Source organism: Mauremys reevesii, linkage group 12, assembly GCF_016161935.1.
Source record: "Mauremys reevesii isolate NIE-2019 linkage group 12, ASM1616193v1, whole genome shotgun sequence".
In the NCBI taxonomy this organism is placed as follows: domain Eukaryota; kingdom Metazoa; phylum Chordata; order Testudines; family Geoemydidae; genus Mauremys; species Mauremys reevesii.
The window spans coordinates 22,055,085-22,081,965 of record NC_052634.1 but is presented as its reverse complement, the minus strand read 5'-3'; the positions used below and the strand labels follow the sequence as shown (position 1 = coordinate 22,081,965).

Here is a 26,881-nt window from a genome sequence, read left to right as displayed (position 1 = left end):
ATTGAAAACCGCCTCTGCCTCTGCCTTTCCACACCAGGGACAGCAGAAAGAACATCAACAGCACCTGCAAGAGACCAACAAACATCCATTTCTACCTCCCTCCACGCGCTGCCGTTAGGAACCCCTACCCCTTAATGGTGAGTACTTTTCAGGCGAGGGTGACGCTCTCAGGCCTCAAAGGCCAGGTACAGTTACTCTGTCCTTGATCCAAAACCAACAGGAAAATACACTGGATTACTCCTGCCCCAATAACAAAGACACTGGGGATCCCGCAGCAGCTGAAATGACCGTTTGGACAAGCACTCCCATCATGCAATCCGGGGTGGGTGTAACCATGCAAATGACATCAGCCCCAAAAGGCCTTGACGACAGATCACCAACAGATGGCAGGGTAGACTTCATACTGACCCTGCTTCAACTAGATTGTGGCAAAGATTCCAAAACACCGAACGTTAAAACTCACCTAACGCGGGTCAATCCATCCTCATCGTCGTAACCGCTCGTTATACTCCACACCCGAACGTAGCCCTCATATGGACAACATGCCCTCCTAACTCAGTGTCTGTACGTTAACCTTTACCCCCTCAGGGCTATTGCAGATTATGTATTTTTACGCCACCCCATTTTAAACCGAACTTTGCACCCCTTGGGTAAGCTGTACGTTGTTCCCTGAGCACCAGAAACTTCTACGCAAAACTCTGTACCGTACACTTTTTTTCTTTGAACCTCATCTTAATAAAATGCTGACTTTTGTTCGAGATCCCAGCTCCTCTTCCTTTGCAAGGCGTGTGCGTTCGCTCCGCGTTTTAGTCTGCTAATACGGCGGGGGGCGATTGAGCCAGAGGTGCTTGCCTGCTGCAGACACGGATCCAAGGCTGACCCTCGTCCCCACAAGCGTAACTGAAAACAGTTTAAGAAGTGCTCCCGTCTCTGGCACTCAGCTACCCAGCTCCCAATGGGGTCCAAACCCCAAATAGATCCTTTTACCCTGTAGAAGCTAGCTGTAAAATCCTGTGACCAGGGCAGCTGCCTGGCAGCCAGCGCATCTGCCTGCCAGAGCGAGGGCATGTAAGGCACTAATCCGGATAGTGGCAGCTAGGTGACAGGAGAGTGTGAAGAAGCAGCAGAGTGGCGCAGCGGGGCGTGCTGGGCCCATAACCCAGAGGTCGATGGATCGAAACCATCCTCTGCTACGCGTGCGCTTGTTTCTTTTCCCTCTGGGCCTTCAAGCGAGCGGTGACCAGCAGAGCCCCAAGAGCCTAGGCCATGAGGCAAGAGGTGGCTGAGGCAAGCGGCGGCCTGCCAGGAGCTCCTGGCACCTCTGGCTGCCTGGGCTGAAGGCAAGAGGCAGGCCTGGGCGTGGCGAGGGCCTCCTGTCCCGGAATGAGGCTGCAGTGCTTCCTGGTCCCCTTTTCCCACCCACACCGGCAGGCGGCTGCTGCGGGAGAACACGAGGGAGGCTCTGGGGGCGCTAGGCAGCGCTGTGTGTGTGGCTGTCAGGGGAAAGAGCCGAGGCTCCCGACTCGACCTGCCATTGACTCGCGTGGCTCTGCGCGCTGTCAGCCGGGAGGTGGGCCAGGCCGCGGACGTGACTCAGGCTTGGGCCGCATGGCCGTGCTTTCCTGATGAGGCATGAGGCAGGCCAAGAGCTTTGCACAGCGTACAGGGAAGTGGGAGGGAGGTGTCTTTGAGCCGGCCTGTCTCCTCCGCTTCTCCCTTGCTACTTGGGCGGAGGCGGGAAGGGAGCGAAATGTTCCCGGCTGAAAGTTTTTGTGCTCGGCTTTGAGGATTAAGCCTGAGCCTCCGGCACGGCTGCTGGCAGATGGGTTTCTGAATGGCATCCAGCCTGCTCTTTGGACCACCAGCTGAAAGCTCTGAGGCCAAGAGGTAGCAAAATGGGACCTTTGAGGCTCCCCATACAGGCCTCGGGAAAGCAAGGCAGTAGCAGGGGTTTAGCGCCGTCCCTGGGTGGGCTCGAACCACCATCCTTTCGGTTAACAGCCGAACGCGCTGACCCATTGCGCCACAGAGACATGGAGGGGGCAAGGCTGTATTGAGCACAAAAGCCGGGAATCAGCTCAGGGTACGGTATAGCACATGCCTACAGTGGTTAGCCAAGCAAAAGCAAGGAACTGGATTGCTATGGAAGGAAAGTTCTGTGGGATGGAACCGAAAAGAGCACCGGGGCTGTGGTACAGCGCTCGCATACACTTTCTTTGGTCTGTTTTGCTGGAAGAGTTAGCAGAGCGAGATTGTTAGTCACAGGTGAGTGGGTGGGTTTATGCAAACACTGGACTCTTGGACAGGAGCAGGGGCGGGGGGGATCAACACGACTTCTGTGGCACATGCACCACCTCTGCAACTAACGTCTGCTACCTCACTCCCTAACAACACACCTTTTAGTTCTCAGGACCAAAATACACCGTGAAAGAGATCTAAGATCTAACGGCATAAGCTTAGGGTGAGCAACTGCAGCACTCACAACAATTTGAAGAGATTCAAAACCACCTTTGCCTCTGCCTTTCCACACCAGGGACAGCAGAAAGAACATCAACAGCACCTGCAAGAGACCAACAAACATCCATTTCTACCTCCCTCCACGCGCTGCCGTTAGGAACCCCTACCCCTTAATGGTGAGTACTTTTCAGGCGAGGGTGACGCTCTCAGGCCTCAAAGGCCAGGTACAGTTACTCTGTCCTTGATCCAAAACCAACAGGAAAATACACTGGATTACTCCTGCCCCAATAACAAAGACACTGGGGATCCCGCAGCAGCTGAAATGACCGTTTGGACAAGCACTCCCATCATGCAATCCGGGGTGGGTGTAACCATGCAAATGACATCAGCCCCAAAAGGCCTTGACGACAGATCACCAACAGATGGCAGGGTAGACTTCATACTGACCCTGCTTCAACTAGATTGTGGCAAAGATTCCAAAACACCGAACGTTAAAACTCACCTAACGCGGGTCAATCCATCCTCATCGTCGTAACCGCTCGTTATACTCCACACCCGAACGTAGCCCTCATATGGACAACATGCCCTCCTAACTCAGTGTCTGTACGTTAACCTTTTACCCCCCCTCAGGGCTATTGCAGATTATGTATTCCTTACGCCACCCCATTTTAAACCGAACTTTGCACCCCTTGGGTAAGCTGTACGTTGTTCCCTGAGCACCAGAAACTTCTACGCCAAAACTCTGTACCGTACACTTTTTTTTCTTTGAACCTCATCTTAATAAAATGCTGACTTTTGTTCGAGATCCCGGCTCCTCTTCCTTTGCAAGGCGTGTGCGTTCGCTCCGCGTTTTAGTCTGCTAATACGGCGGGGGGCGATTGAGCCAGAGGTGCTTGCCTGCTGCAGACACGGATCCAAGGCTGACCCTCGTCCCCACAAGCGTAACTGAAAACAGTTTAAGAAGTGCTCCCGTCTCTGGCACTCAGCTACCCAGCTCCCAATGGGGTCCAAACCCCAAATAGATCCTTTTTACCCTGTAGAAGCTAGCTGTAAAATCCTGTGACCAGGGCAGCTGCCTAGCAGCCAGCGCATCTGCCTGCCAGAGCGAGGGCATGTAAGGCACTAATCCGGATAGTGGCAGCTAGGTGACAGGGGGAGAGTGTGAAGAAGCAGCAGAGTGGCGCAGCGGGAGCGTGCTGGGCCCATAACCCAGAGGTCGATGGATCGAAACCATCCTCTGCTACGCGTGCGCTTGTTTCTTTTCCCTCTGGGCCTTCAAGCGAGCCGGTGACCAGCAGAGCCCCAAGAGCCTAGGCCATGAGGCAAGAGGTGGCTGAGGCACAGCGGCGGCCTGGGAGCTCCCGGGCACCTCTGGCTGCCTGGGCTGAAGGCAAGAGGCAGGCCTGGGCGTGGCGAGGGCCTCCTGTCCCGGAATGAGGCTGCAGTGCTTCCTGGTCCCCTTTTCCCACCCACACCGGCAGGCGGCTGCTGCGGGAGAACATGAGGGAGGCTCTGGGGGCGCTAGGCAGCGCTGTGTGTGTGGCTGTCAGGGGAAAGAGCCGAGGCTCCCGACTCGACCTGCCATTGACTCGCGTGGCTCTGCGCGCCGTCAGCCGGGGCGGGGTGGGCCAGGCCGCGGACGTGACTCAGGCTTGGGCCGCATGGCCGTGCTTTCCTGATGAGGCATGAGGCAGGCCAAGAGCTTTGCACAGCGTACAGGGAAGTGGGAGGGAGGTGTCTTTGAGCCGGCCTGTCTCCTCCGCTTCTCCCTTGCCGCTGGGCGGAGGCGGGAAGGAGCGAAATGGTCCCGGCTGAAAGTTTTTGTGCTCGGCTTTGAGGATTAAGCCTGAGCCTCCGGCACGGCTGCTGGCAGATGGGTTTCTGAATGGCATCCAGCCTGCTCTTTGGACCACCAGCTGAAAGCTCTGAGGCCAAGAGGTAGCAAAATGGGACCTTTGAGGCTCCCCCACAGGCCTCGGGAAAGCAAGGCAGTAGCAGGGGCTTAGCGCCGTCCTGGGTGGGCTCGAACCACCATCCTTTCGGTTAACAGCCGAACGCGCTGACCCATTGCGCCACAGAGACATGGAGGGGGCAAGGCTGTATTGAGCACAAAAGCCGGGAATCAGCTCAGGGTACGGTATAGCACATGCCTACAGTGGTTAGCCAAGCAAAAGCAAGGAACTGGATTGCTATGGAAGGAAAGTTCTGTGGGAAGGAACCGAAAGAGCACCGGGCTGTGGTACAGCGCTCGCATACACTTTCTTTGGTCTGTTTTGCTGGAAGAGTTAGCAGAGCGAGATTGTTAGTCACAGGTCAGTGGGTGGGTTTATGCAAATACTGGACTCTTGGACAGGAGCGGGGGCAGGGGGGGCACACGACTTCTGTGGCACATGCACCACCTCTGCCATCAATGTTTGCTACCTCACTCCCTAACACCACACACAGAGCAGCCTTTTATCTCCCAGGGCCAAAATATACCATGAAGGAGATCACATAGCATAAGCTTAGGACTAATGATTTCAGCAGTGCAGCACTAACAACAATTCTAAGAGATCCCAAAATACTTTTGTCTTTACACAGCAGGAACAGCAAAAAAAAAAAAAAAATCAGCAGGAACCCACTCATACAAGCAGATTCTAAACAAACATCCATTCCTATCTCCCCACAGGTTTTGGCGTTAGGAACCCATACCCCTTAATGGTGAGTACTTTTCAGGTGAGGGTGAAGCTTTCAGGCTTCAAATGCCAGGTACAGTTACTCTGTCCTTGATGCAAACTAAACAGGAAAATACACTTGATTACTCCTGCTTCCTCTCCCACAATGCTCTGCTCCCACACCTGCTCACGTGGCTCCAGCCCTCCAGTCAGGTCCCGCCCCCTGCCTACCTGCCCGGCCTGGCGCACTCCCCTGGCCAGCCCCGGCTCTTCGGTGCTAAGAGTCCGGCTGCCAGCCCCACCAGGGGCACTTGCCGAAGTGCCGCCTGGTCCCCGCCGGGGCCTCTGCTGGGTCCAGCTCTCCCCGGTGGGCCAGTGGCTGCGTCAGGGGCTGTAGAAGGCAATGCTGTGGAAGTGCGCTACACACAGCCAGTCCGGATTTTTTTTTTTTGCTTAAAAATGGGGGGGTATTTTTTATTTACACAAATATAAACAAAAATAAAAGCATCCTCAGGTGAAAGAGGAACCAGGGACAATGACAGGAAGCAGGTCAGTCAGTGATAATTAGCTCATCCACACCCCAGTCTTCATAGCTTCCATCTGGCAGGTACCTGCGGATGATTATGGGAATCTTCCGAGCTTTGAGTTCTTTCATTGCAATCAGCAGAGGATCTGCCTCTCCTTCCAACTCTACCATGACTGGAGCACACATCGCTATCTGGAGTGCACGAGTGCCCAGGACTCTGGCTCGCTCATATTTGGTCATGTATGGAGTTGTGATCCGCTTCTGATTTGCCTGCTGTCTCTCTCCAGATGGAAGGATTTCTACATTCTCTTGACCCTCTTCCTCTGCGTTCTCCAAATCATCTAGCCCTTCATCTTCCTCCACATCGTCAAAGTCGTCACCATCAAAGTTGTCCTCGTTGTCGGACATGCTGCCAGCCCGGCGCAAGACTCTTGCGATGCGATCCCAACCGCAGACCCCTCTAAGGGAGTTTCCTTTCTCTGAGCAGGCTGTCTTCAGGGCAAGAAGCTTATGCAGCTTCAACCTTCCTGGGTCTGACCCTTGAGCATTCAGTATCCCTGTCCCACCAGCTGCATCCTGCTGTGCGACTGCACATGGCTAAGCAAAGAGAATGAACCCCAAATCCCCCCTGTGCTTTGGGAGCCAGGTTTGCGGTGGGAATTCTGTAGCTCAGATGACTTCATGCCTGGGCATTGTGATTCTTTACCAGTTTCTCTGGCACTGGGGCAATTTTGTGCTCACAGCTGTGATGGCCAAGTGGTTAAGGTGTTGGAGTCGAAATTCAATAGGCAGGTTCAAATCCTGCTCACAGCAACGCCTGTGTTTTAGCCAGTCTCTCACCCGGGCAATACCTCTGTACAACCCCCTGAGCCACTCTCAATTCTTTCCCCACCCCAAGTAAATCCTGTTCTGCTCCTTTCATAGAGATGCCTGGGACACCACCTCACACTGTGTCCCTGAGGGGTCAGGCAAACTCTCAGCACCTGAAGCCTCTGCCACTCACCTGGTGCCCCATAGATCAGCCATAGCCCTGGTTCTGCTCCTCTCTAGCGTGTGAAAGGAGCTGAGTCAGCGACTGCATGGGAGCTACGGGGCTGCAGAACCAACAGAGAAAAAATAGGTGCTCAGCACCCACTGGCAGCCAGCTCCCCCCCCCACCCACTACAGGCCTTGCTGACAAGCTCCTCCTCTTCCCCTTCAGCACCTCCCACTTGCCAGTGATCAGCTGTTCAGTGGAGTGCAGGAGGCGCTGGGCAGGGAGGGGGAGGAGCAGAGATGGAAAGAGGTGGGGGAGGGAGAGGAATGGGACTGGGGTGGGGGCTTGGGGGAAGGGGTGGAGGAGGAAAGGGTTTTTTTTTCCGGGGACTGCACCCCTCTAGGGCCAGCCCTGAAGGGAAGCACCGACTATCACAGTGACAATAGAAGTGACCAGCATTGCGGGGGAGACTGAGGGAGATCCGCACTCACCAGGTCTCTTCTCTCCCCCACGGTGAGCCAGACACTGCTCTCTCCTGGCTCTCACTCTAGCAGCTGGACGCCAAGGAGCCATTTCCCCACAGGAAGTGCATTGAGTGCCCCTGTGGTGCTGGGGGGCTGGCGCTGCTGCTGCCTGTGGGGCTGGCAGGGGGGCTGATGTCTGCACAGACTCTCAGCTGCCAGGCTGGAGGGGGCACTTGGGACCTTACCAGACTGGCTCAGTGAAGACGGGGGGTTGACAGAGCAATACAGACGCTCTCCAGAGCACGGAGCAGCATCTGCCCATGCAGCCAGGCAATGAGCATTTCCCACAGCCTGGAGCCGAGGGGGAGGCGGCAGCTGCTGTTCCAGCTGCTCGGGGACAGGCCCTGTCAGCCAACAGCCACTTCTTACTCCCCACAGCTAAGGGCGTCGGGTTCCTCTGGTGGGGGTGTGGAGCAGCCGTTCGTTTTCCTGTTCTTTTTGTGTGCAACTGCTGACAAAAATATCCCAGACAGAGAAGCAACAGGCCAAAATACTTCAATGCAGCTGCCAAAGTAGCTCAGTTACGAGAGCGTTAGACTGAAGAATTAAAGGTCCCTGGTTCAATCCCAGGCTTTGGCAGGCCCTTTCATCCCTCTTTGTACAGGGGTGGCTTGTTTTCTGGGAGCACTGCAGTGCCTGACCCAAGGTGAGTCCCTGAGCTTGGGCTCTGCAGTAGGAAAACATAGAAGGGGCTTCTGCCCTTAGTTGGCCCACCTGACCTTTAACAAGGCGAGATGGGAGCTGTGTTTCCCAACATGGCAGGAAGAGAGCAAGGCAGGGTGACCCTCAGGAATGGTGCCAGAGGGCTGCTGGGCAGTGACAGGCAGGGATTGGGGATGGAAGCTCCTCTGTGCAGCTGAGCAAGGGCAGTACCAGGGAAGGGGCATCTGTAAAAGTGACCCAGCAACACCTCCTCCTCTGGGCACCTAGAGCAGAGGCAGCTGGTGCTGACAGCTCCAAGGGAAGGCTTAAAAGCCACAGGGCTAGAGGAGGTCAGGACCATGCCTATGTGTGGCCAGCAGACAGGCACCAAAACACCCAGCCAGGCTGCTCCCTGCCATGCCAAACACCCACTGAAGGTCACCAGCATGTGGGGCGGCTGCTGATGCTCTGTGGCCAACATCAGAAGATGGTAGGAAAGCAGGGCCAGCCCCCATCGGTGGGGCCTCTGACTGGTCCCACTCAAGGTGCTCACTTTTGCAGTGGGGCAGGAGATTTTACCCCAAGAGGCTTTTCCCCAGCTGGCAAGAAGCAGAGAAACACCCAGGCTCCAAAGACGCTGTGTAGCAAGTACCCTCCAGCACAGGGACAGGCGCACACACTAGCCCGGGCAGCCGCGCACTTTCTTTGGCAAGTCAGGAAGGGCAAAGGTGAGACTGGAAACACCTGGGGCTCATGCCCCAGCCTTTGTGACACCCACCCCCCAACTCCTTCCTGGGGCTCTAGCTGAAGCCAGAGCATTGGCCTGAGCGGCCAAGAAGAGGTTCCAGCCCTGAAGGGAGCAGGACTTTCAGCCCAAAGGTAAAACTGCACGATTACAACCACGAAGGGACTTGAACCCTCAATCGCCTGATGCGAAATCAGATGCCTTATCCATTAGGCCACATGGTAACATGAGAAACCCCCCTCCAAGCACTTCTTTGGAAAAGGCGGACATTGTTCTGAGTGTAGAAAAGAAACTTTAATAAAAAGGAGGAAAATCACCCTGTCTGGGTGCTTGGGGCTCCTCTTCAACAATACAACACCCGGTCTGCTTAAGCCCCCACCCAGTAACCTGGGGAAACTAACCCTGGCCACTGGGTGCCTCTAAGAGGCGATACTTTCCCCACTCACACGCACTGAGTGTAGAAAAGAAACTAAAGGAGGAAAATCACCTTGTATTAACTTGGGAAAACACCACAATCAGGATTCATAACACAACACTATGAGCAAAACACCCCCCCCCCCCCACAGTGCGCTGGGCAGTGGCCTTTTGCCTCGGGCTCTTAAATCCAGACACCAGAAGCTCTGTGGATGTGCCCCTCCCTTCACTGCACCTCACCCACAGCTGCTGTCCTGGGACAGTGAAAACCCAGAGTTCACCTCTCACCTCCCGGGGGGAAAGCCCCTTTCTCCCTCCGCTGTCTGGCCACATTGCCGGCCACTTGCCATTCCCCCCTGTCACTGCTCTGCTGGCCACCCTCTCTGCTCTGGGACGTCTTGTGGTCCCACCAGGAGCGGGGCAGGCTCCCTAAAAGGAGCGGCCACCAGAGCCCGAACAGTAGCCCCATCACTGATAATCAACTCCACGCCCCTTCACCACCCCTTCTCCGCATGGCCCCGCTCCTACGCTGCCTCTTCCCCCAAAGCAGAGCACCTGTTGATTACTGTAGACTTCCAGCAGGGAGGACTCTGTGGGCAGGGGCGGCTCTAGGCATTTTGCTGCCCCAAGCATGACAGACAGGTTGCCTTCGGCAGCTTGCCTGCGGGAGGTCCGCCGAAGTCGCAGGACCAGCGGACCCTTCGCAGGCATGCCGCCAAAGGCAGCCTTCCTGCTGCCCTCGCGGTGACCGGCAGAGCACCCCTCCACGGCTTGCTACCCCAATCACGCTTGGCGTGCCGGGCCTGGAGCTGCCGCTGTCTGTGGGGACAATTTTTTCTGGCAGGGAGGTCTCAGTGGGAACATGCCTCTCTGGCCAGCCCTGCATTTGCTGAAAAAGTCAGCACACAGCACTTTGCTGCAGGCCCAGAGGCCTTTCTTCCTCCAGACTGTGAAGCCAGTGGATAGGTGAGGCAGTAGCACCTTCAGTCCCAGGCAGTAAAGGACCCTTCCTGGGAAAGGCCATGTCCTGAAAAGGAAAAACTAAAGTCAAGGAGAGTCCTTCTAAAACTCTGTGGGTATGTCACAGGGGAAAGTGTTTCTTTGCCTCACCAGGGACTTGAACCCTGGCTCTTCAAATTAGAAGGCTGATGCTCTGCCAACTGAGCTAGCTAGACTCACATTCTACAAAAAGCAAATTTTGTACAGAAGAGAAACTAGTCAAGAAAAATGAGGGCAGGAAACTATACAGAAAACCTGCTACTCTCGCTCTCTTAGCAGTCCTAGCCCCACCTGCTCCTCCATCTGGTGCCCTGAGGCCGTATTCTTTTTTTTGTTAAATATCAAATCCAGGAGAAAACACAGTTATACAAAGCAAAATGAAATCACAAACAGAAATGTCATTGGAAATACAGAAATAAAAGGGGAAAATGCAATTCCCATCACTTTATCATATCTGGGCCATTCCTGTATCGAGAGCACCCGCGAAGGTCCCTGTGTGCTTACGAGAAACGTGAAGGAACTCATACCACAGCCTGAACATGAAACTCAACTGCTCCCAGGTGCCACAGTAAAACCCTTTCCCTGCTGTGAAGTTGCACTCCATAGGATTTTATGAAAGTATGCTAATGAGTGTGAATATAAAGTGACTGGACAATGCTTCATGCAAAAGGTCTCTTGTAAGGTATCATTACAAAGCTTATAATCTACGGTGTGTGTTCATCCTATTTGTATGAACCGATCATTCTTGGATCTGAAATTAGAAATATGAACTATAACTCTGAGGTCCTGTTGTAATGATGCAAAGTGTGGGCCATTAATAGTGGTTTGGACTCTTGATGGCCCATTAACCAGGACAATTTACTGGAGATGGCTCTGTCCGTCACCATCTGTGAGTCAGGCCAGGAAGAATGAAGGCTTGGGGGGGGGTGTGTGTCTCACGGGACATGTGACCATGTCACCTGGTACAGGAATCCATCTTAATCCTGGGGCTTTTCCCCAGGAGAGAGACAAAAGATTCCTGCCTTGTACCAAAGCTCTATAAGAGGGTGGAACTGAACAAATGTGGCTGCAGTCATGAGACATCCCCTAGCTACCACCTGAGCTGGAACAAGGGCTATAGCAGGTGAAAAGATTGGGCCCAGACAAGAAATAAGTCTAGTCTTTGCCTCTCAGTCTGTGCAGATGGGACCTTTCCCTCCAGTGCTGGAGGATTCTCCTTCTCATCTACCCTTGTCCCAAGCAGCACAGCAGGTGGGAATCTTAAATGTGCAGAGGAGACTTAGGAGCAGAAACCCCCCCAGACCTTCCATGCAATTGGCACTAGCCCCTCACTGAGCAGGATTGAAACTCCTGCAGGGCATGAGCAAAGCAGCAGGGTGAAAAGAACCTAGAGATGCTAGGATTGAACCTAGGATCTCATACATGCAAAGCATGTGCTCTACAACTAAGCTACATCCCCAGATGGGCCATTTGTGCTATAGGTTACACTTAGAGCCCTCCTGTTTCCAGAGCACCTAGTGACCTAAAAGCAGCATGAGGGACACATTCCCTGCTCTGAGGCCAAATCTGCTGTCCTGCAAGTTGCTGGTTCTTAGGGGTCACTCTGCTGCAGGGCCAGATTCGATGTGTGGGGCAGAGAGAGTGGGTGCCCTGGGCTCAGGGTGCAGAGATACACTCAGCCCTCTTCCCTGCATTGGGTGGGGGTGCTGCCACCCCCTCCTGGAATGTAATGGGAAGGGAGGGGCGCTGTGAGTCGCTCAACACCTGACCCCGGTGGCAGAAGTGCTGTGGGGAGCTCCAGGTGTTTCTAGGATCTGCTCTTTCCACCTCCCTGTAAAGTCCAGCTTTCCCCAGCACATTCACTGCGGTGCAATTGGGTCACTGTTTCCATGGCTGAACAGCAAAGAATCACTCCCAGTTTCCCTTCTATCTGCGGCAGGATTAGCCTGTGTCAGTGATTAATTAGGTGGATCTTGTTGTAGATTGATATTCATTCCCCACCTTGACAATTCACACTGTCCCTTTCCCATGCAGATTCCCAGCACCTCAGTGATCCTCGTAGCAGGAGTTGGGGCCTGAGATTTTCAGGGTTCTTCCCCCCTCCACCTGGAGTGAACTCAGCTTTTCCCCCATCCCAGACAATCCATGAAATAACAACAGGGGCATAAAGAAAAGGGGAGGGAACATCTCACGGCCAGGGCTGGATGTGCCTAGGGCCCCCTGCTTATCCATTGTTTCCATGGAATTTGGCCCCCTGCTTTGCACAAGGGACAACTCAGCTCAGCATCGATCAGGTGACTCTGGGAAGTTCGGGGTCCCCGGGCTCCCAAAGGAGGGGGAAGCAGGTCACCCCTGGAGCAGGTTAAAGCTGCAGGGTGACAGTGGGGTTGCTGCCCCTGTGAACAGCTGCTGTAGCACCGCCTGGGCAGGACAGGGAGAGCCAGTTTTACCCCCCCCCCCAGCCTGTATTGGGGGATGGGAGCACTCACACCCTGGGGACCCACCCACCAGAGATCTACTGGGAGGGAGAGTGGCACCCACACACCCAGGATCTTGTAGCGGGGGACAAGGGCATCCACACTCCGGGATCCTCTGCAGAGGGACGGACACCCACACACCCAGGATTCTGTCTGGGGGGCAGAGGTACCCGGACACCTGGACAGGGGATGGGGGCACCGAAACATCCGGGATCTTACCTGGGAGGACAGCGGCGCCTGCAGCTCGACATGAGACGGGGGCGGGGGAAGCAGGAGCATTTCCCAGTTCCAGGCTGTCCCCGTCTGGCCAAGGCACAGAGCTCACAAGCAGAGTTTAAAGCTCCAGCTGCCAGGCTAGAACACAAGCCAGGCCATAACACAAGCCAGGCCCTGTGGCTGGTGCCTGTGATCCCAGCACCTGGGGAGGCTGAGGCTGGCGGATCGCTTGAGTTCAGGAGTTCTGGGCTGCAGGGGGCTGTGCCGATCGGTTGTCCGCACTAAGTTCAGCATCACTATGGTGATCCCAGGGAAACTTGGGGTCTCCAGGTTGCCTAAGGAGGGGTGAACCGACCCAGGTCGGAAATGGAGCAGGTCAAAACTCCCATGCTGATCACTAGTCTGATTGTCCCTGTGAGTAACCCCTGCAGCGTAGCCTCGGTGAGACATGGTCTCCTTTTAGACACCCCCCCCCCCCGCAGAGCCTGGCTGGGGGGATGGGAGCACCCACACGCTGGGGCTTCTGACTTGCGGGGAGGGACGCCCCCTGCAACACAGATCTTGAAAAGAGGAACAGCGACACCCACACACCACAGAGCCTGGACGGGGGTAGGGGAACCACACACGGGAGCTAGTTCATGGGGTGGGGGACACACCCATATGCTCCGTTGCACCATTCTTAATGAGAAGAACGGGGGCATCCGCACAACACGGATCCTTAACGGGCGGGGGGGATACCCACACACTCCACTATTAACCAGGAGGGACAGGGGAACCAGACACCCCCGGTAGTGTGGAGAACACCCACAGCCACCGGATCCCTCATGGGGGGTAAGACAGAGGGGATTGTAATGGGACCCAGCGCACCCACGCACCAGGGATTGTTAAGGGTTGAAGGGACAGGGACACCCACACACACTGAGATCACGTCCTTGGAGGAACGCAAACCCTCCACAGAAGGACCTGGTCTGTTCCATGATGGCAGCCCAGCCTGGGTGAGTCAAAGTCTCCTTTTATACAGGCACGCCCCAGAGATCCTGACTAGGGGAGAGAGACACCCACCCACCAGAGATCATTAATGGTCTAGGGTGCACCCACACACCAGGGATTCTTATGGGCGGGAAGAATGGAGACAGCCAGACACACTGAGATCACTTCCTCCCAGGAGCCTGGGCCAGACAGGGAGACACAGTCCCCCTTTACATATCTGCCAGACAACCTTCCTCCCACTCCCTCCACACAATGTTCTTATTTGGAGGTGAAGCCAGGGAAACCACATGGAGGACTCTTACCTGGGGAACTGGGGGGACCCACTTACCACCAGAGATTCTTAAGGGCAGGAGGAACAGGGACTCCCACATCTGCAGCATGGGGGTGGGTCGCCTGCTGGGATCATCTGGGCATATTTCACCTCGTCAGCTCCCTGCCATTGCCTTGGGGGCCCCTTGTTCGCTGCCTCTGGTACCCAGTTTAGCCTCCTTCCTGAGGGCTGAAACGCTTTGATCTGTCTAAGGTCTGTGGGATCAATACGTGTCATGGTGTAATTCTGTGTTATTCGGGGGTCAGACTAGCTGAGCTAATGGCCCCTTCTGCCCTTAAACGCCATGAAAACATTTCCCTGGTTTCTCCTTGCGCCTGACAGACACCACGGTGAGGGGCCCAAGAGAAGATCCTGGACACAGCGCTTTGGCTCTTACTTTACTTGGGGACGTCAGCGCTTTCCTAGCAAAGCTGCTGCTAAAGCGCTGGATTTGGGGAACGGTTCGGCTCCGATTCAGAGATCTGCCTGCAGGGTGTGAACCTGCCACGAGGAGCGGGAAACGCAACCAGCAACGGGAGGCGTTGGCTGAGTTCTGGGTTGCCCCCGTGTGGCCAAAGCTTAGAACTGAGCAGCGGAGTTTAAAGCTGGCGATGGGAGGGATCTGAACACGCAGGGCACGAAGGCTCCTGCGTGTAACGCTTGTTGGGTGGGCAGGCAAGGGCAGCACCTCCCCGCAGGAGCACAGACCCCACCTACTCCTCCTGCTTTCTCCTGACACCAGCACCACCCTTCCCAGCACCGCCTCATGGCAGCATCTGCTTCGGGACTCGCACCAGAAATGGGAAGTCTGGGCCGGGCCTGGCAGCGGCTGTCAGGAAATGGAAGCAGGAGACACGACCACTCCCATGGTGCTGTGGGGCCCGTCCTGGCTGGGGGGAGATGGAGGCAGTGGACACGACCACTCCCATGGTGCCGTAGGGTTTTCAGGTGGGGTGCCCCCCCCCCAGGGTTGGGCTCCAGGGGAGGTTTGGCATCTTAAGGGACTGGGGGGGGGGGTTGCTTGGAGGAGGTTTGAGGACTAAGAGCGAAGGGGAAGTTGGACACTGGCCAGAATACCAGGGAGACAAGGCAGGTGAGGTGATACCCAACAATGGTTGGGGGGGATACATGCAGGGCACTGCTGCACATGGCCACCAGGGGGCACTGCTGCAATGGTGGTGGTGGTGGTGGTGTGGGGGGATGATAAACAGGCCACTGCCTGAAGTGGCCACTACCACAATGGTGTGGGGATAGGGGGAGGGAGATACCAATAGGGCACTGCCACACCAGGGCACCACGGGGAGGTTGTGGGGGGGCTGAGGGGCCCCGCGGCCCCAGGCTGCCGCTTGTGGGGCTGCTCAGCCCCCCCCCACTGCAGCCCCCCAGGCCCAGCTGGGGGGGGGTGAAGCCCTTTCACTCCGCGCTGCCTCTGCCCTGGGCACCCCCCCAGCCCGGATCCCACGGGCCCGGGGCTGCTCCCGGGGCAGGGGCTGGGCCTGGCGCCTGGAACTGGGATCTGAGCCCCCGGCGCCAAGTGCGGAGCCGCCACTTGCCGTCCCACCTCAGCGCCCCTTGGACTGGCCCCGCCCCTGAGCCGCGTCCCCCCCACTCCGGTGCCGCCCGCGGGGACTGAGCCGCGCAGACCCCCGGCCGCCAGCGGGATTCGAATCCCAACGGCCGCAGCGCGCGCCCGGGCGGGGGCAGCGGCCTCGGGCGAGGAACCGGGCCTCCCACGCGCCGAGTCTCTGTCCCGCGCTCTCTCCGCCAATCAGGGAGCGGGGAGGGGCGCGGCGAAGTGACGAGTTACGGCCCCTCCTCCAATAGAGGCCGCGTGTGAGAGAGAGAGAGAGAGAGAACTACGCTTCCCAGAGTGCACCGGGAGGGGGCGTTGTCTGAGCAACCGACCGTCACTTCCGCTCTGAGACGAGCCAGGAACTACAACTCCCAGCCTGCCCCGGGGCGCCTCCGTCCTCTCCAGCCCAGGTGAGGGCGGGTCCCTGGGTCAACCTGACACCTCCCCCCCAACGCAACTCCTCATCCCGCCCCGCCCCCCAGAGAGCCCCGGCCCCGCCCCCTCCGGCTCCTGACCCGCACTCGCGTGTCCCGGGGTCTCGGCCCCCCCCCGCAGCCCCGCGCCCCCAGCGGCCCCCCCCCCGCCTGCTTCTCCCTTGGCCTCGTCTCTCCCCACTCGCGGGGCGGGGCTGTTGGATGGAGCCATACGGAAATACGGGGGAGGGGCAGGGGCAGGGCTGGGGCAGGGCTGGGGGCCAGGACTCCTGGGTTTTCCCCCAGCTCTGGGAGGGGAGGGGGGCAGAGTGGGGGAGGGGCTGGGGTGCCTGCTGCCCTCGCGGTGACCAGCAGAGCCCCCCCCCCTGCAGTTTGCCCCCCCCAACCACGCGCTGGGTGTGCTGGTGCCTGGAGCCGCCCCCAGTTCCAGCCCCTCTGCCCAGGCAGCTCCCCCAGCCTGACACACACACACCCAGCCCCTGCACCCGCCCACCCCAGGGCTCCTCAGCCCAGAGGGGAGCCCCCCGGCTGAGTGGGGAATCAGAACCCCCCGAAATTACCCTGGGACCAGCATGATCTGCCCCCGCCCTGCCCTGCTCCGCGTGTATTCGGAGTGAGTCAGTTTCCCTGTCCCAAGGTGTGTCCTGCCCTGTGTCTCTTCTCCTCCCCAGTTCCCTCCAAACCAGCCCATTTCCCTGCACCCAGGCTGGGTCTCTGCCAACCCCCCTTCTCCCCTCCTGCCCCCAATATCTCCCTGCCCCTGCAGGTCTATAGGGCGGGATCCCTCCCACCCCCCTTCTCCCCTAATTTCCTGTCTATGGAGATGGGTGTCTTCTCTGCCATCCCCTCTCCTACCCCGCCCCATATCCCGCTGCCTCTAGGGGTCTATGGGGCTGGGTCTCTCCCCCCTCCATCCCCTCCCCTGCCCCCAATATCCCTCTGGGGCTCTGTGGGGCAGGGGCAGGGGCTGGGGCTCTCTCCCTGCCCCTGTGCTCCCCCCTGCACGATGTCCTGGGAGTGACTCAGATTCCCTGGACCAACATTTCACACACACCCACCCCCACCCGACATGTCTCCCTCCACCCCACCCCATTTCTCCTGCACCCCAGGCTGGGTCTCTGCCAATCCCCCTTCTCCCCTCCTGCCCCCAATATCCCCTGCCCCTGCAGGTCTATGGGGGTGGGTCTCTCCCTCCCCCCTTCTCCCCCCATCCCCTCATCCCTTTCCCCAATATCTCCCTGCCCCAGGCTGTCTATGGGGCGGGGTCTCTCCCTGAAGCCCCGCCCCCAGCGCGGGGCTCACAGACAATCCCCGCCCAGCGGCTGTGACGTGCGGTGACGGGCTCACTCCCCGCAGGCGACTCATTCACTTGAGATCAAAATGACAGGAGGTGTCACGTGTCCATGGGCGGGGCTATGCAGATGAGCAGTGTCTGGCGGCAGGACGGGGAGCAGCGAGAGGAACCGAAGGAGCCCGGCGGAGAGAATTCTCTGCGTGTGGACAGAATCCTCCTTCGGCACTATGGCATCCCAGCAAAGGTGGTCAACCTGATCAAGAATTCATACAACGGCATACACTGTAGAGTGATCCATGGAGGGCAGCTCACAAACAGCTTCCAGGTGCGAACCGGAGTCAGACAAGGATGCTTGTTGTCACCACTTCTCTTTCTTCTCGTCATCGATTGGATTATGAAGACATCCACTTACAAGTGTAGGAATGGAATCCAATGGTCATTGTGGACCCAGCTTGATGACCTGGACTTTGCCGACGACCTTGCACTCCTTTCGCACAGTAAACAGCAGATGCAAGAGAAGACCAACGTAGTGGCAGCCACGTCATCACAGGTTGGCCTCAACATCCACAAGGACAAGACCAAGATCCTTAGGATCAATTCCATCAGCAACGACCCAGTCACACTGAATGGAAGCCCCCTGGAAGAAGTGCAGTCCTTCACCTACCTAGGTAGCATCATCGACCAGCAGGGTGGCACAGACGCAGACATCAAAGTAAGGATTGGTAAGGCAAGAGCAGCCTTCTTACAGCTCAAGAACATCTGGAGCTCCAGAGAGCTGTCTTTGGCAATAAAGATTCGACTGTTCAACTCCAACGTGAAATCAGTCTTACTGTATGGAGCTGAAACCTGGAGGACAACCAAAACAACCACCAGGAAGATCCAGACCTTCATTAATAGCTGCCTCAGAAGGATTCTCCAGATCCGCTGGCCAGACACCATCAGTAACATCCACCTCTTGGAGAGGACCCATCAACTCCCAGCAGAGGAAGAAATTAGAAGGAGAAGGTGGGGCTGGATAGGACATACACTACGCAAGCAGCCAACCAACATCACCAGACAGGCACTGCAGTGGAACCCCCAAGGCAAGCGGAAAAGAGGCCGCCCAAGAAATACCTGGCGACGCGACCTTCAGGTTGATAGCAAAAAAATGGGCTATACCTGGAACCAGCTAGAGCGAATGGCCCAGGATAGAAGACTATGGAGATCTGTTGTTGGCGGCCCATACCCCGGTTGGGGTGACGGGCATGAATGAATGGACAGAATCCGGTGTGGGGAGTTCGTGCTGTGGGTGCCTGCGCCGGAGTCACTTCGGGGCAGTGATTGCCACTGAGCTGCATAGTGACCAAAGGCGTGTGAATGGGGTATGGTGCCTGGCCGGGAGCAGTTCCTGGTGATAAGGTGCCCCTCACTCCCGACCCACAGCCCCTGCTATCCCAGTCCTGACCTCCAGACCCACAGCTCTGCTGGTGCCCCTCACTCCTGACCCGCAGCCCCCGCTATCCCAATCCTGACCTCCAGACCCTCACCTCTGCCGGTGCCCCTCACTCCCGACCCGCAGCCCCTGCTATCCCAGTCCTGACCTGCAGACTCAGAGCTCTACTGGTGCCCCTCACTCCCGACCCGCAGCCCCCGCTATCCCAGTCCTGACCTGCAGATTCACAGCTCTGCTGGTGCCCCTCACTCCCGACCCACAGCCCCTACTATACCAGTCCAGACCTGCAGACTCACAGCTCTTCTGGTGCACCTCACTCCCGACCCGCAGCCCCCTGGTTTCCCTCCAGCTCTACCATTGCTCCTCACTCCCGACCCGCAGCCCCTGCTATCCCAGTCCTGACCTGCAGACTCACAGCTCTGCCGGTGCCCCTCACTCCCGACCCGCAGCCCCTGCTATCCCAGTCCTGACCTCCAGACCCACAGCTCTGCCGGTGCCCCTCACTCCCGACCCGCAGCCCCTGCTATCCAGTCCTGACCTCCAGACTCACAGCTCTCCTGGTGCCCCTCACTCCCGACCCGCAGGCCCTGCTATCCAGTCCTGACCTCCACACCCACAGCTCTGCTGGTGTGCCTCACTCCTGACCCGCAGCCCCCGCTACCCCAGTCCTGACCTCCAGACCCACAGCTCTGCTGGTGCCCCTCACTCCCGACCTGCAGCCCCTACTATACCAGTCCACACTTGCAGACCCACAGCTCCTCTGGTGCCCCTAACTCCCGACCCACAGCCCCTGCTATCCCAGTCCTGACCTGCAGACTCCAGCTCTGCCGGTGCCCATCACTCCTGACCCGCAGCCCCTGCTATCCCAGTCCTGACCTGCAGACTCACAGCTCTTCTGGTGCCCCTCACTCCCGACCCGCAGCCCCTGCTATCCCAGTCCTGACCTCCAGACCCTCACCTCTGCCGGTGCCCCTCATTCCCGACCCGCAGCCCCTGCTATCCCAGTACTGACCTGCAGACTCACAGCTCTGCCGGTGCCCCTCACTCCCGACCCGCAGCCCCTGCTATCCCAGTCCTGACCTGCAGATTCACAGCTCTGCTGGTGCCCCTCACTCCCGACCCGCAGCCCCTGCTATCCAGTCCTGACCTCCAGACCCACAGCTCTGCTGGTACCCCTCACTCCTGACCCGCAGGCCCTGCTATCCCAGTCCTGACCTGCAGACTCAGAGCTCTACCGGTGCCCCTCACTCCCGACCCGCAGCCCCCGCTATCCCAGTCCTGACCTGCAGATTCACAGCTCTGCTGGTGCCCCTCACTCCCGACCCGCAGCCCCCTGGTTTAACTCCAGCTCTACCATTGCTCCTCACTCCCGACCCGCAGCCCCTGCTATCCCAGTCCTGACCTGCAGACTCACAGCTCTGCCGGTGCCCCTCACTCCCGACCCACAGCCCCTGCTATCCAGTCCTGACCTCCAGACTCACAGCTCTCCTGGTGCCCCTCACTCCCGACCTGCAGCCCCTACTATACCAGTCCACACTTGCAGACCCACAGCTCTTCTGGTGCCCCTAACTCCCGACCCACAGCCCCTGCTATCCCAGTCCTGACCTGCAGACTCACAGCTCTGCCGGTGCCCCTCACTCCCGACCCGCAGCCCCTGCTATCCAGTCCTGACCTGCAGACTCACAGCTCTGCCGGTGCCCCTCACTCCCGACCCGCAGCCCCTGCTATCCCAATTCTGACCTCCAGACCCTCACCTCTGCCGGTGCCCCTCACTCCCGACCCGCAGCCCCTGCTATCCCAGTCCTGACCTGCAGACTCAGAGCTCTACCGGTGCCCCTCACTCCCGACCCGCAGCCCCCGCTATCCCAGTCCTGACCTGCAGATTCACAGCTCTGCTGGTGCCCCTCACTCCCGACCCACAGCCCCTACTATACCAGTCCAGACCTGCAGACTCACAGCTCTTCTGGTGCACCTCACTCCCGACCCGCAGCCCCCTGGTTTCCCTCCAGCTCTACCATTGCTCCTCACTCCCGACCCGAATCCCCTGCTATCCCAGTCCTGACCTGCAGACTCACAGCTCTGCCGGTGCCCCTCACTCCCGACCCGCAGCCCCTGCTATCCCAGTCCTGACCTCCAGACCCACAGCTCTGCCGGTGCCCCTCACTCCCGACCCGCAGCCCCTGCTATCCAGTCCTGACCTCCAGACTCACAGCTCTGCTGGTGCCCCTCACTCCCGACCCGCAGGCCCTGCTATCCAGTCCTGACCTCCACACCCACAGCTCTGCTGGTGTGCCTCACTCCTGACCCGCAGCCCCCGCTACCCCATTCCTGACCTCCAGACCCACAGCTCTGCTGGTGCCCCTCACTCCCGACCTGCAGCCCCTACTATACCAGTCCACACTTGCAGACCCACAGCTCCTCTGGTGCCCCTAACTCCCGACCCACAGCCCCTGCTATCCCAGTCCTGACCTGCAGACTCCAGCTCTGCCGGTGCCCATCACTCCTGACCCGCAGCCCCTGCTATCCCAGTCCTGACCTGCAGACTCACAGCTCTTCTGGTGCCCCTCACTCCCGACCCGCAGCCCCTGCTATCCAGTCCTGACCTGCAGACTCACAGCTCTGCCGGTGCCCCTCACTCCCGACCCGCAGCCCCTGCTATCCAGTCCTGACCTGCAGACTCACAGCTCTGCCGGTGCCCCTCACTTCCGACCCGCAGCCCCTGCTATCCCAGTCCTGACCTCCAGACCCTCACCTCTGCCGGTGCCCCTCATTCCCGACCCGCAGCCCCTGCTATCCCAGTACTGACCTGCAGACTCACAGCTCTGCTGGTGCCCCTCACTCCCGACCCGCAGCCCCTGCTATCCCAGTCCTAACCTGCAGATTCACAGCTCTGCTGGTGCCCCTCACTCCCAACCCGCAGCCCCTGCTATCCAGTCCTGACCTCCAGACCCACAGCTCTGCTGGTACCCCTCACTCCTGACCCGCAGCCCCTGCTATCCCAGTCCTGACCTGCAGACTCAGAGCTCTACCGGTGCCCCTCACTCCCGACCCGCAGCCCCCGCTATCCCAGTCCTGACCTGCAGATTCACAGCTCTGCTGGTGCCCCTCACTCCCGACCCGCAGCCCCCTGGTTTAACTCCAGCTCTACCATTGCTCCTCACTCCCGACCCGCAGCCCCTGCTATCCCAGTCCTGACCTGCAGACTCACAGCTCTGCCGGTGACCCTCACTCCCGACCCACAGCCCCTGCTATCCAGTCCTGACCTCCAGACTCACAGCTCTCCTGGTGCCCCTCACTCCCGACCCGCAGGCCCGGCTATCCAGTCCTGACCTCCACACCCACAGCTCTGCGGGTGCCCCTCACTCCCGACCCGCAGCCCCTGCTATCCCAGTCCTGACCTGCAGACTCACAGCTCTGCCGGTGCCCCTCACTCCCGACCCGCAGCCCCTGCTATCCCAGTCCTCACCTCCAGACCCACAGCTCTGCCGGTGCCCCTCACTCCCGACCCGCAGCCCCTGCTATCCCAGTCCTGACCTGCAGACTCAGAGCTCTACCGGTGCCCCTAACTCCCGACCCACAGCCCCTGCTATCCCAGTCCTGACCTGCAGACTCACAGCTCTTCTGGTGCCCCTCACTCCCGACCCGCAGCCCCTGCTATCCAGTCCTGACCTGCAGACTCACAGCTCTGCCGGTGCCCCTCACTCCCGACCCGCAGCCCCTGCTATCCAGTCCTGACCTGCAGACTCACAGCTCTGCCGGTGCCCCTCACTCCCGACCCGCAGCCCCTGCTATCCCAGTCCTGACCTGCAGATTCACAGCTCTTCTGGTGCACCTCAGTCCCGACCCGCAGCCCCCTGGTTTCCCTCCAGCTCTACCATTGCTCCTCACTCCCGACCCGCAGCCCCTGCTATCCCAGTCCTGACCTGCAGACTCAGAGCTCTGCTGGTGCCCCTCACTCCCGACCCGCAGCCCCCTGGTTTAACTCCAGCTCTACCATTGCTCCTCACTCCTGACCCGCAGCCCCTGCTATCCCAGTCCTGACCTGCAGATTCACAGCTCTGCTGGTGCCCCTCACTCCCGACCCGCAGCCCCTGCCATCCCAGTCCTGACCTGCAGACTCAGAGCTCTACCGGTGCCCCTCACTCCCGACCCGCAGCCCCCGCTATCCCAGTCCTGACCTGCAGATTCACAGCTCTGCTGGTGCCCCTCACTCCCGACCCACAGCCCCTACTATACCAGTCCAGACCTCCAGACTCACAGCTCTCCTGGTGCCCCTCACTCCCGACCCGCAGGCCCTGCTATCCAGTCCTGACCTCCACACCCACAGCTCTGCGGGTGCCCCTCACTCCCGACCCGCAGCCCCCTGGTTTAACTCCAGCTCTACCATTGCTCCTCACTCCTGACCCGCAGCCCCTGCTATCCCAGTCCTGACCTGCAGATTCACAGCTCTGCTGGTGCCCCTCACTCCCGACCCGCAGCCCCTGCCATCCCAGTCCTGACCTGCAGACTCAGAGCTCTACCGGTGCCCCTCACTCCCGACCCACAGCCCCTACTATACCAGTCCAGACCTCCAGACTCACAGCTCTCCTGGTGCCCCTCACTCCCGACCCGCAGGCCCTGCTATCCAGTCCTGATCTCCACACCCACAGCTCTGCGGGTGCCCCTCACTCCCGACACGCAGCCCCCTGGTTTAACTCCAGCTCTACCATTCCTCCTCACTCCTGACCCGCAGCCCCTGCTATCCCAGTTCTGACCTGCAGATTCACAGCTCTGCTGGTGCCCCTCACTCCCGACCCGCAGCCCCTGCCATCCCAGTCCTGACCTGCAGACTCAGAGCTCTACCGGTGCCCCACACTCCCGACCCACAGCCCCTGCTATCCCAGTCCTGACCTGCAGACTCACAGCTCTGCCGGTGCCCCTCACTCCCGACCCGCAGCCCCTGCTATCCCAGTCCTGACCTCCAGACCCACAGCTCTGCTGGTGCCCCTCACTCCTGACCCGCAGCCCCCTGGGCTCCCTCCAGCTCTGCCGGTGCCCCTCACTCCCGACCCGCAGCCCCTGCTATCCCAGTCCTGACCTGCAGACTCAGAGCTCTACCGGTGCCCCTAACTCCCGGCCCACAGCCCCTGTTATCCCAGTCCTGACCTGCAGACTCACAGCTCTTCTGGTGCCCCTCACTCCCGACCCGCAGCCCCTGCTATCCAGTCCTGACCTGCAGACTCACAGCTCTGCCGGTGCCCCTCACTCCCGACCCGCAGCCCCTGCTATCCAGTCCTGACCTGCAGACTCACAGCTCTGCCGGTGCCCCTCACTCCCGACCCGCAGCCCCTGCTATCCCAGTCCTGACCTGCAGAGTCACAGCTCTGCTGGTGCACCTCAGTCCCGACCCGCAGCCCCTGGTTCCCTCCAGCTCTACCATTGCTCCTCACTCCCGACCCGCAGCCCCTGCTATCCCAGTCCTGACCTGCAGACTCAGAGCTCTGCTGGTGCCCCTCACTCCCGACCCGCAGCCCCTGCCATCCCAGTCCTGACCTGCAGACTCAGAGCTCTACCGGTGCCCCTCACTCCCGACCCGCAGCCCCCGCTATCCCAGTCCTGACCTGCAGATTCACAGCTCTGCTGGTGCCCCTCACTCCCGACCCACAGCCCCTACTATACCAGTCCAGACCTCCAGACTCACAGCTCTCCTGGTGCCCCTCACTCCCGACCCGCAGGCCCTGCTATCCAGTCCTGACCTCCACACCCACAGCTCTGCGGGTGCCCCTCACTCCCGACCCGCAGCCCCCTGGTTTAACTCCAGCTCTACCATTGCTCCTCACTCCTGACCCGCAGCCCCTGCTATCCCAGTCCTGACCTGCAGATTCACAGCTCTGCTGGTGCCCCTCACTCCCGACCCGCAGCCCCTGCCAACCCAGTCCTGACCTGCAGACTCAGAGCTCTACCGGTGCCCCTCACTCCCAACCCACAGCCCCTACTATACCAGTCCAGACCTCCAGACTCACAGCTCTCCTGGTGCCCCTCACTCCCGACCCGCAGGCCCTGCTATCCAGTCCTGACCTCCACACCCACAGCTCTGCGGGTGCCCCTCACTCCCGACCCGCAGCCCCTGCTATCCCAGTCCTGACCTGCAGATTCACAGCTCTGCTGGTGCCCCTCACTCCCGACCCGCAGCCCCCTGGTTTAACTCCAGCTCTACCATTGCTCCTCACTCCCGACCCGCAGCCCCTGCTATCCCAGTCCTGACCTGCAGATTCACAGCTCTGCGGGTGCCCCTCACTCCCGACCCGCAGCCCCTGCTATCCCAGTCCTGACCTGCAGACTCACAGCTCTGCCGGTGCCCCTCACTCCCGACCCACAGCTCCTGCTATCCAGTCCTGACCTCCAGACCCACAGCTCTGCTGGTGCCCCTCACTCCTGACCCGCAGCCCCCTGGGCTCCCTCCAGCTCTGCCGGTGCCCCTCACTCCCGACCTGCAGCCCCTGCTATCCCAGTCCTGACCTGCAGACTCAGAGCTCTACCGGTGCCCCTAACTCCCGACCCACAGCCCCTGCTATCCCAGTCCTGACCTGCAGACTCCAGCTCTACCGGTGCCCCTAACTCCCAACCCACACCCCCTGCTATCCCAGTCCTGACCTGCAGACTCACAGCTCTGCCGGTGCCCCTCACTCCCGACCCGCAGCCCCTGCTATCCCAGTCCTGACCTGCAGACTCAGAGCTCTACCGGTGCCCCTCACTCCCGACCCGCAGCCCCCGCTATCCCAGTCCTGACCTGCAGATTCACAGCTCTGCTGGTGCCCCTCACTCCCGACCCACAGCCCCTACTATACCAGTCCAGACCTGCAGACTCACAGCTCTTCTGGTGCACCTCACTCCCGACCCGCAGCCCCCTGGTTTCCCTCCAGCTCTACCATTGCTCCTCACTCCCGACCCGCAGCCCCTGCTATCCCAGTCCTGACCTGCAGACTCACAGCTCTGCCGGTGCCCCTCACTCCCGACCCACAGCCCCTGCTATCCCAGTCCTGACCTCCAGACCCACAGCTCTGCCGGTGCCCCTCACTCCCGACCCGCAGCCCCTGCTATCCAGTCCTGACCTCCAGACTCACAGCTCTCCTGGTGCCCCTCACTCCCGACCCGCAGGCCCTGCTATCCAGTCCTGACCTCCACACCCACAGCTCTCCTGGTGCCCCTCACTCCCGACCTGCAGCCCCTACTATACCAGTCCACACTTGCAGACCCACAGCTCTACCGGTGCCCCTAACTCCCGACCCACAGCCCCTGCTATCCCAGTCCTGACCTGCAGACTCCAGCTCTACCGGTGCCCCTAACTCCCAACCCACACCCCCTGCTATCCCAGTCCTGACCTGCAGACTCACAGCTCTGCCGGTGCCCCTCACTCCCGACCCGCAGCCCCTGCTATCCCAGTCCTGACCTGCAGACTCAGAGCTCTACCGGTGCCCCTCACTCCCGACCCGCAGCCCCCGCTATCCCAGTCCTGACCTGCAGATTCACAGCTCTGCTGGTGCCCCTCACTCCCGACCCACAGCCCCTACTATACCAGTCCAGACCTGCAGACTCACAGCTCTTCTGGTGCACCTCACTCCCGACCCGCAGCCCCCTGGTTTCCTCCAGCTCTACCATTGCTCCTCACTCCCGACCCGCAGCCCCTGCTATCCCAGTCCTGACCTGCAGACTCACAGCTCTGCCGGTGCCCCTCACTCCCGACCCACAGCCCCTGCTATCCCAGTCCTGACCTCCAGACCCACAGCTCTGCCGGTGCCCCTCACTCCCGACCCGCAGCCCCTGCTATCCAGTCCTGACCTCCAGACTCACAGCTCTGCTGGTGCGCTCCAGTCCGCACCGGCTGGCCCTGGTATCCAGTCCTGACCTCCACACCCACAGCTCTCCTGGTGCCCCTCACTCCCGACCTGCAGCCCCTACTATACCAGTCCACACTTGCAGACCCACAGCTCCTCTGGTGCCCCTAACTCCCGACCCACAGCCCCTGCTATCCCAGTCCTGACCTGCAGACTCCAGCTCTGCCGGTGCCCATCACTCCTGACCCGCAGCCCCTGCTATCCCAGTCCTGACCTGCAGACTCACAGCTCTTCTGGTGCCCCTCACTCCCGACCCGCAGCCCCTGCTATCCAGTCCTGACCTGCAGACTCACAGCTCTGCCGGTGCCCCTCACTCCCGACCCGCAGCCCCTGCTATCCAGTCC

The 26,881-nt window shown here is 59.5% G+C and overlaps 1 protein-coding gene and 4 non-coding genes across 5 annotated transcripts; 2 read left to right on the top strand and 3 right to left on the bottom strand.

Annotated features, from left to right (window-relative positions):
* Nucleotides 1–1,959: 1,959 nt before the first annotated feature.
* On the bottom strand, nt 1,960–2,033 carry TRNAN-GUU. Its single transcript has one exon. It is a non-coding gene; the product is annotated as a tRNA-Asn (tRNA).
* Nucleotides 2,034–3,628: 1,595 nt separating this feature from the next.
* On the top strand, nt 3,629–3,700 carry TRNAM-CAU. The gene has a single exon. It is a non-coding gene; the product is annotated as a tRNA-Met (tRNA).
* Nucleotides 3,701–4,466: 766 nt separating this feature from the next.
* TRNAN-GUU lies at nt 4,467–4,539 on the bottom strand. The gene has a single exon. It is a non-coding gene; the product is annotated as a tRNA-Asn (tRNA).
* A 1,089-nt stretch (nt 4,540–5,628) lies between these two features.
* On the bottom strand, nt 5,629–6,045 carry LOC120375705 (DNA-directed RNA polymerases I, II, and III subunit RPABC2-like). Its single transcript, XM_039496536.1, has one exon. The coding sequence runs from the start codon at nt 6,043–6,045 to the stop codon at nt 5,662–5,664; it is 384 nt and encodes a 127-aa protein (XP_039352470.1). The 3' UTR covers nt 5,629–5,661.
* A 334-nt stretch (nt 6,046–6,379) lies between these two features.
* On the top strand, nt 6,380–6,450 carry TRNAS-CGA. The gene has a single exon. It is a non-coding gene; the product is annotated as a tRNA-Ser (tRNA).
* Nucleotides 6,451–26,881: the final 20,431 nt, after the last annotated feature.

Coding starts and splice junctions, on each gene's coding strand:
- LOC120375705 (XM_039496536.1), bottom strand. CDS start 6,045: ATGTCCGACAACGAGGACAACTTTGATGGTGACGACTTTGACGATGTG.